The sequence below is a fragment of the Trachemys scripta genome, chromosome 17 (assembly GCF_013100865.1).
Source record: "Trachemys scripta elegans isolate TJP31775 chromosome 17, CAS_Tse_1.0, whole genome shotgun sequence".
NCBI lineage: Eukaryota > Metazoa > Chordata > Testudines > Emydidae > Trachemys > Trachemys scripta.
The window spans coordinates 13,298,271-13,311,729 of NC_048314.1; the positions used below are offsets into that span (position 1 = coordinate 13,298,271).

Below are 13,459 nucleotides of genomic sequence, written 5' to 3' on the forward strand. Positions count from 1 at the left end.
CCCGCCTGGGCTATCCCGCAGGAGGAGGGGGCTGGGGGAATACGGGGCTCCCCAAGGAGCAGGGCCCGTCGTCACTGGTGTAGCTGGTGCCCCAAGCGGGGTCCTGTCCAGAGAACTCTTTCTCTCACCTGCGGATGCTTGGCACGGCTTGGCCACTATACCTAGCTAGGGATCTGAGCAGCCGAGATCTTACCGGAACGGGTGCGTCACATAGCGCTTGCTCCCGGGGTGTGGGGGAGCGCTTTCATCGACGCACCCAGTTGCCGGAAGCGCATGGCGGCGCCCACTGGGGGAGCGGTGTAGTTGATGAACCCGTACGGTGGCGGTTTCCTTTCGCCATAGCCATGGCTGCCGGGAGAGCGGCTAGGACCAGGCTAAACGGGCTCTTCGCTGTGTACAAACCCCCCGGGGTGACTTGGATCAGGGTGCGGGACACTCTGGAGACCCTGCTCCTGAAAGGTGAGGCTAGGTCCTTTTGTCCACGCCCTGGAGTCCCTCCTCCCCCCCCCGGGGGTGGGGGGCGATGGGGAGGGATTTCCCCCCATGTGGAATGGGGGGGGGGTGAGGTAGGAGACTTCCAATCTGCCCCTCAGAAGATTTAGGGCAGGGGTTCTCACCCAGGGGTATGCAGAGGTCTTCCGGGGGGCATCAACTCATCTAGAGATTTGCCTGGTTTTACCACAAGCTACATAAAAAGCACTAGCGAAGTCAGCACAAACGACGTTTCATACAGATAGTGACGTGTTTATATAGCTCAGTATACTATACGCTGAACTATAAGTGCAATATTTATATTCCAATTGATTTATTTTATAATCATATGATAAAAATGAAAAAGCAAAAAAGCAACAAAGAGTCCTGTGGCACCTTTAAGATTAAGAGATGTATTGGAGCATAAGCTTTCATGGGTGAATGCCCACTTTGTCGGCTGCATGTAGCATTCACCCACGAAAGCTTACGCTCCAATACATCTGTTAGTCTTAAAGGTGCCACAGGACTCTCTGTTGCTTTTTACAGATCCAGACTAACACAGCTACCCCTCTGATAATGAAAACGCAAGCCATTTTTCAATAACAGTGTGGCTGTGACACTTTTGTATTTTTATGTCTGATTTTGAAACTTGGGATTATGTAAGACAAATCAGACTCCTGAAAGGGGTACAGTAGTCTGGAAAGGTTAAGAACCACTGATTTAGGGGATTCTGAGAAGGCCAAGTGCCCCCACTGTTTTCCTTCATCTCCAAACTCCCTTCCCACCAACGTGCTGAAACCGCAAGTCAGAGCCGTTGGCACTTGGAGAAGCATGTTGGGTCAACAAAGTAGCCAAATGGGAGAGTGCAGAGTTCCTACCATTATCTGGTGCAGCGTCCCTAGTAGTATTACTAGTTACAGGATGGATGTGCACATGGAGAGGGACTACCTCTGTCAATTGACAATGCCCTCCTCGCTACACCTTTAGGCAACTTGACCTGGTGTTAATGATTCAGGCCATGGTTAGCTTGTGCTAGTGCATATAATCCTGGCCTTTCTAAAAGCCTGAGAGAACCCTTCAGACCCACTTATGTTGGTTTGCTGCCATGAACACTTGTAATGACCAATGTTCAGAAGCCCTGGCCCAAGCCTTGCGTGAGTCCTCATCATAGAGAGGATAAAGCAAAGGGCACGTCTCACAATTTGGTAAAATGACTAAGACTAGTCACAGTATGACACTGAGACAAGCGTTGTTGGAGAAAAAAAAAATCAGGCTTGAGATAGCCATTATACAGGCCATTCTCCATCTCAGACCTAGCAGCTGTTAGGGTGGCAATGACTTAAGACTTTTTTTTAAAATGAGGAATCCCTCTTCCTTGCTGAAGATGATATACCCATGTCTACTCATCAAGGAGGTATCGGCATTGCAGTCACCAGGAGGACGTAGATTCCTTTCAAACACAAAAGAGATGGTCTCTTGTCCCACTCGCCTCCCTTCAGGGACTGTGAAGATGCTGCTCCCTAAAATGGAACTCATACATGGCTTTGAAGGACTCTAACCATGAGCCAAAGACATTTGAGCCTTGTCTGCACACACAAGTGGTGCCACTTTAATTATATGGTAATACTCGTTCCTCCTATGGGAAGGACAATAAATTGTACTGGTATAAAGCACCTTTACGCTGGTATAATTGCATCCACACAAGATGTTGTAATGGTAACTATTTCTGTAAAAAAAAAAAAAAAAAAATTCACATCCCTAACCAAAATAGTTATACTGTTACTGAATCTGTGTGTGTAGACCAGGCTTTGAAGAGAAACTATGTATGTTTATCACTCCCTTCACTGTATTTTCTTTTCAGACTGTGTCCCATTGTTTTCCAGGAAGATCATCGGGGCGGGTCTTAACTGGGCTTATTTGCAAGATAATACACTTTAAAAACATCAGCAGAGGTTTTCTGTACCATTTCCTGTAGAATTGAACTCTCTGGAACAGCCAACTGTGCCGCAGCAAGTACGCTTCCTGCCAACCACTGTAGAAGGAAATGCTGGGAAAGAGCTGACCCTCACTGTTACCCAGGTGCCTGTCCTGGCTGCCCATCCACTAGGTAAGAGGCTGGAGAAGAATCTTGATTTCTGTGGAAAAGCTGGTGTATACCATTACTATCATTTCTAGATTTGACTTGCCCAGTGGGAAAACACAGCCAGAATAAAAGAGGAATAAGAAATGTTAATTCCCTTAGATTGCAGCTGCTAACGATTATCAGGTAGCTGGTAATCACTGCATTCAAAGGGGATAAACACAGTGCAACCTGCTTGTAGTGGAGAGAAGAGTGAGAATCCAGTGGAGAGATTGAGGACTTTCATTCCATTTTAGGCAGTGATTTATTAGAAATGGCTTCACTATGTGCACGGTAAATCATAAGATTTTTAACACCTTGGAATCAGCAAGATTAAATTGCATTGGGACCACGTATATTGCCTGTTACCATCATACTGTTCTTAAGAACATAAGAACAGCCATACTGGGTCAGACCAAAGGTCCATCAAGCCCAGTATCCTGTCCTCTGAGAGTGGCCAATGGCAGGTGCCCCAAAGGGAATGAAAAGAATGATCAGAAAAGCTTGGTATATTTCTTTCTTTATAGTGAAATTAAATTTTGTGTATGCCACAAACCATACACTATATTTCTTTCCCTTGTAGTTAAAGGACCAGAGTTCACTCACTTGAAAATCGGAGCAGGTCACCGTCTGGATACAAAGTCATCTGGAGTGTTTGGTATGTTTTGTTTTAAAAGAGAAGAATATAGCTTCATCATGAAATTACCAGGTATAGGATAGAGGGGGTTTTAATAGACAATAAGCTCACAAAACACTGTGCTAGCAGCATCTGAGAATTTTGTAGGTCACAGGCAAAGGTAGAAATGGTAAATTACAGTAGAAACACACAAATCAGATATGATTGTTCTGAGAGGGTCCTGAATCATAAGCCAGGGAGACAAGAATAACTAATTATTCTCAGAGAGGCAATGTGGTCCAGTGGAAGGAACTGAATTGGGAGACTTATATTCTCTTCTTGGCTCTGCCGTGTGTGAACCTGACTGCTCAAGTGTCTGTTTCCCTATCTGTAAAATGGGGATAATGATACTGCCCTTCTTTTGTAGAGTGCTTTGGGATCTACAGATGAAAAGCACAAGCTAACACTAGCACGTAGCTCTTATTAGTTGTGGCTTTAGTGGCAGTCAGAGGTTTGGGTGGGTGGTGGCAACTCTCAGCAACAAAGAGAGAGGCAGAAACAGTTAGACTATAAATTCTGGGTACACAGATATTGCTTTTTCTGTGTCTGAACGGTGCCAGGGGAGAGTGTGGTGCTATATAAAAATGCTTATGCCCAAATAACTTTTTATGTGACCGATTAATGGCCTCCTGTTGTTTTTTGTATTTCAGTGCTTGGAGTGGGCCATGGGAACAAGCTGCTCACTGATATGTACAATGCCCATCTTACTAGGGTATGCTCTGGCACTGAACCTATTTGGGGACTTCTGTGTGTAACACCCATTCTCACTAGAAATCAAGGCCAGGTTAGAAATTGCATCAAGAAAGAAGAGGCAAATGTGACCTACTCTTACTAAATCATATGAGAAGTAATAACACATACAACTGTGAATAGGCACAAATCACTGAGATTAAGCAATATTAAGTATTCTTTTGGGAGTGGAGGGAAACAATATAAATGACCAGGGAATTGGTAATGGGATGTGGAACTTTTTACCTGTAGGTCATCAGTCTGAATCTTGCCTGGTCAGGACCAAGTAAAAGTCATTGCTATCTGGAGGCTTCTGTAAAACAAACTGGGTCTCAGTCTATTTCTAGTGGGGAGGGAGGTATCCACACTACACAAATCACATTTGCCCTGTTTGTTGGCAGTCCTGGCAGAGAAGCCAAAGGTAAAATGGGCTCTGGAAAATAACCCTCCCCCCACTTCCTGCTAGAGGTAATTCCTCCAGCTCAGAACTGAGACACATTGACTCTTGGGATTTCCTCCCTAAATTTTCCACAAAGAGGCACCAACTGGCTGCCACTGTATCCTAACCTTATTCAGGGCAGGTCCAGATGACATGAAAAGGCATGGCATTTTTAACCATCTACACTACTGCTCCCACCATTGCTACTACTGCTGAAGCTGAACTGCTGATAGCAATGATGGCATGCTGGACAATAACCCTAGGGAGACAGATACAGTAATATGTTTAGATGTATGTGTACGTACCGTGGTGAGTGAGAGATGCACGTGTGTACAAGTTGAAGCATGTTCTTTATATCCTGGTGTGTGTGGGGTGCACTCTTCCTCGTTTCCATGTGTGTGTTTATCCAGCTGTTGCACCATGTTATAGGCCTAGATTGAGAGATGTCTAGGGCAGGGAGTGTTGTACTCATTTGTACGGTGTTTAGCACAATGGGGCTCTGATCCCTGATTGGAGCCTCTAGGCACCACGGCCGTATAAGTAATATTAATGATGATCTTTATCGACATTGCAATAAAATCATTATTCTAGTGGCTTGAGCCTGCAGATCATGAACAAATGGGAATTATAAAAGTGTGTTCATATGAGACCATGTGAGCTTTAAGAAAGCTGTAACCATTCCAAATCAGAAACTGGTTCAAGAGCCTATGAAAGGCCTGGGGAGGTTGTGCTGCTGTCACAAGGCATAATGCCTGCTTCCATATTATTGAGGCAGCTGCCAGCAGGAGTGGCTGTCATGCTACATTTGAGTGTCAAACAAATCACCAGTGCTTCCCAAAGCCATTATCAGTTCATATAAGATAAGAGGCACCACTCACTGTGCAGAGACTGCAGCTTTCCTTTAGAGAAACCTTTCCTGTCCTGTGATGCCCTGTAGTTGCTGCATAGCAGGATATTGCTTCTCTGCTGTTTGCAAACTGTTTCCTCCATAAATTGCACTTTTCCCTTTTGAAGGCTTATACTGTTCGTGGACTGTTTGGCAAAGCCACAGATGACTTCTCAGACACAGGCAGGCTAATAGAGAAGACCACATTTGGTAAGTAATGGTCGATGTGTAAACGAAGATTTCTAATTAGAAAGTAAAGTGTTACGCCTGTCCAGATTGAGCAACGTTTAGCGCACCTTTAAGAGCTCTCTAATCTTGGTTTATGAGGATTCTCCCATGCAGTCTCACCACAGTAAACATCAACAAAGAGTCCTGTGGCACCTTACAGATTAACAGATGTATTGGAGCATGAGCTTTCGTGGGTGAATGCCCACTTCGTCAGACACGTTACTCTGCCTGTAGTATGCTAAATACAGCCACAATACATAGCTCGCTGATATAAAGTCCTGATCATACCTATTCCCAAAGTTAGGTGTACCCCATCTCCTTGTACCTCAGGAGACATATTATCCTCACCCACAAGAGAGTGATCAGAGACTTTCATAAAGGTCCTGATGTTAAACAAAGTCTTGAAATATCTTATGAGATGAATTGTGGCCTCTGTCATGAAACCAATGCAAGCTCTATTCCCTTTGCCCCAGGGACTGCTTCGCTCTATGTACTGGCATGGTATACATGTAGACTGGGTCAGTTTCCTGTGCTGCTGTATTCTGTTACACTAAAGCCATCTTTCATGGGCTTCCCACAAGCCCATTTAGATATAACAGCTTGGCCAGGAGATGGCAACATCTTGATTTCAGACTAAGACTCTGCAGGTGCTGGGTGTATCAAGGAAGATTTATGTTCCTCTTTTGCCTTCTCAACATTTTCAGATCATATCACAGGGGACAAGCTGGAGCGGATTCTTGCTGTCATTCAGGGAACCAATCATAAAGCTCTGCTTACGTATGTATCCAATCAGAAATCCTGAGTGACATGACTTGACTTCCATGCTGCTATTTGCTGATCATTGGAACTAATGAGATTAGTCTGTTGCTTGCTGTAATGAATTATAAAGGTTTGAGCCTCAGAGAGGAAAATCAGCCACTTTGTCTGTGGGAGTCAAGCTCTAATGAGGCTACCTTTGGCTTCTGAACTCCGATGTTACTTTAGGGCCTATACATGACACCTTGGTAAAATGAAAGTTCTTCTGCTGAGTATGATAGGGTGCCTTCCCTCCCAGTTGTAGTACCTTATTGACAGTACCCATGTTTATAGCATTTATAGGACATCAGACACAGTTATAGGATTAAAAACTGTCGGGGAGGTTAACTTAGAAACTACAGAGACTGAACAAATCTTTAGTTTGAAATGTGAATGTTGCATCTGTTTTATAACAAAACAGAGGGTCTTTGAACATGTGCTCCCAGTGCGACATGGTGGCCAATGGGGCTAATGTGATCCCTGGATGCATAAACAGGGGACTCTAAAGTAGGAGCAGAGAGGTTATTTTACCGCTGTATTTGGCACTGGTGTGACTGCTACTGGAATACTGCATCCAATTCTGGTGTTCACATTTCAAGAAGGATGTTGAAAAATTGGAGTGGGTTCAGAGAAGAGCCATGAGAATGATTAAAGGATTAGAAAAGTTGCTTTATAGTGATAAACTCAAGGAGCTCAATCTATTTAGCTTAACAAAGAGAATGTTAAGGGGTAATTTGATTACAGTGTATAAGTACGTACGTGGGGAACAAATATTTTAATAAGGGGCTCTTCAATCTAGCAGAGAAAAGTATAACACTGGCTGGCAGTTGAAGCTAGACAAATTGAGACTGTAAATAAGGTACCTTTTTAATAGTGTAATTAACTATTGGAACAATTTACCAAGTGTCATGGTGGGTTCTCCATCACTGACTATTGTTAAATCAAGATTAGATGTTTTTCTAAAAGATATGCTTTAGGAGTTATTTTGGGGAAATTTTATGCAGGAGGTCAGACTAGATTGTCATGAGAGTCCCTCCTGCCTCAGAATCTATGAATTCATTGGGATGGAAGTGCAAATTCACTGCTCTGTTCCTTTCTCCAGGTACTCTAACATTGACCTGAAAACTCAAGAGGCCTACGAGCTGGCTGTTGAAGGTTTAATTCGCCCAATGGAAAAAACCCCTCCATTAATCACAGCAATTCGATGCCTCCAATTTGCACCTCCAGAATTCCAGCTAGGTATGGTCTAACTAGAGCTAGAGTTTGGGAGTACGTATGAAGATAGTGGCAAAAAGTTGCTGCTATCTAGCTGTTCTTCTGTGATCTGTGTGAAATGAGTTTGTGAGCTCAAACCAGTTCCTAGTGGACAGGTGTCTGTTACAAAACCACCATAGCTGGTACAAACTGGTAACTGTGACAATCTCAGCAAACACCCCAATGATTAAATTTGCCATAGAGATTGAAGGACCAGCCCAGTGCTGGATGGACCCTCTAAATTAGGACTGAGCAGCGTGGGGAAGTTTGTGCAATTTCTGCCTGGTAGGAACATAACTGCTATACTGGATCAGACTGATAGTCCACCTAGTCTAGTATTCTGTCTCTGACAGTGCTTCAAAGGACAGTTCAATTCCCTAGCAGATAGCTATGGAATAATTTGCCCAAAGGGCACAATTCTTCCTGTGCAATGTCTTCCAAATTTTTGAAAGCTAAGAAAACAAACCAATCTCACCCCCTTTATTCTTGTCATGTGTTGTTCAAGGCCTACTCTTAATCCCATTTTAGGGGATACGGAAGATGTATACATTGACTAGTCATTTGATGCAGCCACCCTCCCCACTTAAGGAAGCAATAAGTTAGTCGTCAGTTTATGCCCTGAAACTTGAGATTTTATATCCCCATTAAACTTTTTTTTGTCCTAGATAATGTAACTGAACATAAAATCCTTTTTCAAATCCTACTGAACTTCTGGCCTCAGTGATCTCTTGCAGGCAAGAGTTCCACAGGTGATCTGTGAATAAAGGATTCCAGTTTCCATGGCTGTTAATTTGTCACCTCTGTGATTTAAATTCAGGATTGAAAGACAACAACTTCTGCATTCTAATCCTGGCACTAATCTGGACTTCTGTGGTATGGTGAAAGTCATATACCCTTGCTGCCTCGTTTCCCCACAGCTAATGTGAGGATGATAATTTTCTTACCTGTCTCACAGGAATATTGCAAGGATTATTTCCGTACACCTTGATTCTGCAATTGACTTTATGCAGGCAGATCCTTGTGCCCACGTACAGCCCCACTAAAGTTAATAGAGTTCAACACAAGCCCAGGGGTCCACGCACATAGCCATTTACAGGATTGGGGCTTTAGTTTGAAGACAAAGCATCTATTAAACATTGTTAAAAGTATTTAATCTGTACAGATATTAAGAATTTGGGATCCTAAACAGTCTGTTTATAAAAGCTTTGTGGTTCACTTTTAATAGCCTTCCTGGTCCTCATGAATTATTCAGACAAACTCAAATATAGCTATACTGACCTTTGCCTAGCCCAAATATTTAACTCTTATTATATGACCTTGTATTTGAAATTTGTTTTTATAAAACTGACTTTTTTGAAGGCTTGGGACATTGTGCAAGACCTCTGCATAATCATGATTATACTGTCAGGTACTTAAAAAAACAGCATCTTTCCTGTTGAACTAACTCTTCTTTTTGTACTTTAATCCCAGTAACTGGTGTTTGAATTTACAGGCACGGTGTCTTGTTGCATACGTGCGCTGGCGCTTCTAATGCAGTCTTTCTGCCTCCTCCAGAAATCCAGTGTTTGCATGAGACCCAGCAGTACCTCCGAAAGATAGTTCACGAGATTGGCTTGGAGCTGAAATCAACTGCTGTGTGCACTCAGGTGCGGCGGATACGGGATGGCTTTTTCACACTAGACAATGCTCTCCCGCGAACGCATTGGAACCTGCAGAATATCCGGAATTCAATTAAAGAATCTAAGATCAAAGTGAAAGTGGAGCTTCAGAGAAGCTTGAGCCACCAAGCTAGGAGTGGTAAAAGACATACCGATATGGATCAGGTTGCAGAGAGCGAACTGCACAGTACAGAGGGAACATCTGTAAGCGATCTGACTCAAAATGAGATAACCACATGCTGACTGAAAGGTGGAGGGTAATAGGAAGGGAAAATGGTGGTTGCAATCCACAACTAGCCGTTCCTTGGGGTAGTCCTTGATTTTGTAAGGGTTGCTTGTGTTTTCATTCAGGCAAGGCATTTCTCCATTGACAGGCAGAATAATTTTTGTAAGTATTGCACAACGCTGCAGCAAAACTGTTGATATCTGAGATGAGTGTACATTTCCTTGCAAAGCCAAAACTGCTACTGACTTCAGTGGGAACATCAGGTTGGGGAGGGATGTAAGAGGGCCCTTAAATTAGTTTAGAGATGGGAATACGACCAATGGGTTGCAGGCTTTACTTCTTTTATTCTCTTTATGCGCCTTGTGACAGAGTATGACCTAAGTGGTTCTTTTCCCAATTTCATAATAGTTTTTTTTATTATGACACTTTCTATAGATCAGCCCCATTTTCAAATACATTAAAGGGGTAAAGATTAATTGTTCAAACCAAGAAAGGGTTCTGCCTAGGGAAAACTACAATGTAAGCAACTAAGACTAAAGTGGTGAAGTAATACTATTTCTCATGCAGGGTAACTAATATCTGGAGTAGATTAGTCAGAGAGCCAGTTGAAGCAGGAGGAGGGAGAGGCAGGCTTATTATAGAGGACTGGAGTAGGATGTAAAAACAAGAAGTTGGAATGGGGTGAATTAAAAGCCAAGGTGGGGGAGGGATAGTGGTTTGAGCATTGGCCTGCTAAACCCAGGGTTGTGAGTTCAATCCTGGAGGGGGCCACTTAGGGATCTGGGGCAAAATCAGTACTTGGCCCTGCTAGTGAAGGCAGGGGACTGGACTTGATGACCTTTCAAGGTTCCTTCCAGTTCTAGGAGACGGATATCTCCATTAATTAAGGTAATATATTTTATGGGGAAAGATGCTGTTATTCGATACTCAAATTTAAGTCAACAGGGCCAAAAGCCCCTGCATTTTGTTTGCATGCATCTATAGTCCTCCATCGTGTATTTTTTCCTGCCCTTCAGCAAAATTGTATGTTACCTTTAAAGAGAAACAGCAAGGGAGTACAGCTTTAGAATTCACTGAGATTCCATTAGTGCTCATTTAAAGCTACAAATGATTTTTTTACATAAACCATGAGGTACATTAGCAATCAGCTAATGAATTTCTAAAATATGTAGGGCTCAAAGTGTGACGCTAAGATGTACTAAAGGATTGCAATCTAAGATTTTGATGGAGTGCCAATCATTAGTATCTAGGTTATGCTTTGCAGTGAGAACTCTCATCACACGGCAGGGCTCAAAATTAGGGGTAACATCCCTCATTTTAGAATCTAAAACTATTTTAAATCTAAAACTGATGGTGCAGTGGTTATTACTATAGTGATAGTTAGAAATATCTTGCAGACACGTGTATTTTATTGGCTGATCTTGCTAGGCCTTACACTCAACTGGCGGGCGTTTTTGTTTGGATTTACTGTGATACCTTTAGAACACGACATCTGACCAATTGCAAAATTTCCGGGAACGTTCTAGGCATCAGTTGGCAGAACCCTATTGATTTGGGGGAAAAATTAGAAAATCGGAAGGAAAAATGAGAGACAGACTGAGACACCTTCCATCCATCATGACACCCTGAATGGCTTATCTCCCAGATAGAAGAGAGAAAACGGAGCGGGAAAAGGAGTCACAATGGGGAACCCGGGCATGGGGGGGAGGGAGGGCATGAAAGGGGTTGCAGAGAATCCCTGAAATAGTAGGGGATGGGAGGGCAGCACACACAGTGCTTGTGGGAGAGAATGGAGAGATGGAAGGAGCCTCTAATTCATGTAATGAGCTCAGCCTGTAGATGCAACAGAGTATGCAAACCCCCCACCACTACAGAATTTCTACTATCAAGAGAGATTCTACCTCTTCCAGACTTGTACAAAGAGGCACATGGAGGCACAGTTTCTCCTTTGAAAATGTACCTGGACAGCTGTTAAAAGGTAAGCAGTAACTCTGCGATATCAGCAATTGCAATCATGGCAGGGGAGGAAGGATTTAAGGACTTGTTTACACAGGGCGCTCAGGCCTGCTCTACACTAGAAAATTTAAGTAGGTTTAACTACAGCAGTCAGCATGTGAAAAATCCACACCCCTGAGTGGCATTGTTAAATTGACCTAAGTCCCCACATAGACAGCACTAGATTGATAGAAGAATTCTGTTGGCCTAGCTACCGCTTCTCAGGGAGGTGGATTACCTACACCGAGGGGAGAATCCTTCCTGTCAGTGTGGGTAATGTCTACAGTGAAGCACTACAGTGGTGCAGTTGTGCTGCTGTAGCATTTTAAGTGTAGACAAGCCCTCAGAACATTAATCTAAATTAACTAAAAGTGTGGATTTAATTCTGAATATTTTCCACACAGTTTAATGCAGTTTAACTAATCCACTTTACATTCACACCTTTTAGTTAGTTTGAATTAATTTTCCTGGCTTTCCCTGTATATACAATAGTGACTGTCTCATCTCTTATCCTTGAGGGTTTACAAAACCCCCACAAAAAACCCTCTATCACTTGAACTTAATTCATGGATTTTTTTCAGCCTCCTCCAAGTTCCTCTGCACAATGGGCAGTGGTTCCCAAACTTGTTTCACCGCTTGTGCAGGGAAAGCCCCTGGCGGACCGGGCCAGTTTGTTTACCTGCCGCGTCCGCGGGTTTGGCCGATCGCGGCTCCCAGTGGCTGCGGTTCGCTGCTCCAGGCCAATGGGAGCTGCTGGAAGCGGCGGCCAGAATGTCCCTTGGCCCGCCAGGGGCTTTCCCCCCGCACAAGCGGCGGAACAAGTTTGGGAACTACTGAAAGGTAAAGCAGTAATGGAGCACTCCTGCCACCTTGTGGCTAAAGATTGTACTCCCACCTACAGTGCATTGGAGTGTGTTAACTCTTTAAAGATAGACCCTGCGTCTTATGTGCGCTAGTTTTCTTTTGGTATAGAACACTCATAGAAGTAGCTGTATTCAACTATACAAGCCTCTGTACCAACTCTTGTGCAGCAGTGGCACACCCCACACAGACAGCTATCTACCCAGGGAGAAATTTATAGAAAGTACTACAGTTTCACTAATGTGGAGTTAAGGTTGTGGGTGCACAACAGTGCCCTATTATAATGAATACAAGTTTCAATCCCTAAAATGCTACTGGGGAAAGCCAGGAACTGCATGGGAACCATTACCTTAATTCTATAGCCAGAACCCTCCTCCCTTTAGGATGTCAGCACTTTATCTATAATTTGGGGAGTGAGGTATGTTTTGTCTTCTGTGACCTATGTTGAATACAGGAAAATTGTTTGAAGAAGCCCTTCATTATATTATTGATCTCTTTAATTGAGACTGCATCTGGAAACGAGGAGGGAGAGGTAACGATGTGTCCAGTCTGATAGGCACCATTGCTGATGGCTGCATCACTGACCCTACTGAGGGTCTCTGAGAAGTGCCTGAAGAGGTGTTCTGATCTGGAGTTACAGTGGCACACAGAAAATAGTAGTCTAAGGAGAGTACAGTTCTGTTTTTCTTAGCATCTCTATAGGCCGGGGTGGCCAAACTGTGGCTCAGCCACATGTGGCTCTTTTACAGTTAAAGTGAGGCTTGCAGGGTACCCTCCCCCCCATTCGCCACCTACCACACTGGGGAGGGGAGAGCTCAGGGCTTCTGCCCTGTGGCAGGGTGGTGGGGCTGGTGGATTCTGCCCTGCACGGGGGGATGGGGGGGGGGGCGGGGATGTCTCAGGGCTCCAGCCCTGCAGGAGGTGCCCACTGGGGCTCAGAGCTTCAGCAGGTGCAGGGCTGAAGCACCAAGCCCCAGCAGGTGTATTCCCCGGGCAGAAGCCCTGAGCCCTGGCAGGTATGCCCGGCTCTCGAACTTCTGAAGATTATCGTATGCGGCTCGCAGGGTCATTAAGTTTGGCCACCCCCTGCTATGGGCTATCAGAGTGAATTGCTAGGGAACA

General features: G+C 44.1%; 1 protein-coding gene across 1 annotated transcript; it reads left to right on the forward strand.

The window, feature by feature from the left end:
• Positions 1-7: 7 nt before the first annotated feature.
• TRUB2 (TruB pseudouridine synthase family member 2) lies at positions 8-10,554 on the forward strand. Its single transcript, XM_034751968.1, has 8 exons — positions 8-459; positions 2,447-2,578; positions 3,174-3,248; positions 3,917-3,978; positions 5,449-5,530; positions 6,253-6,325; positions 7,446-7,582; positions 9,152-10,554. The coding sequence occupies exons 1-8, from the start codon at positions 135-137 to the stop codon at positions 9,496-9,498; spliced, it is 1,233 nt and encodes a 410-aa protein (XP_034607859.1). The 5' UTR covers positions 8-134; the 3' UTR covers positions 9,499-10,554.
• The last annotated feature ends 2,905 nt before the right edge of the window (positions 10,555-13,459 follow it).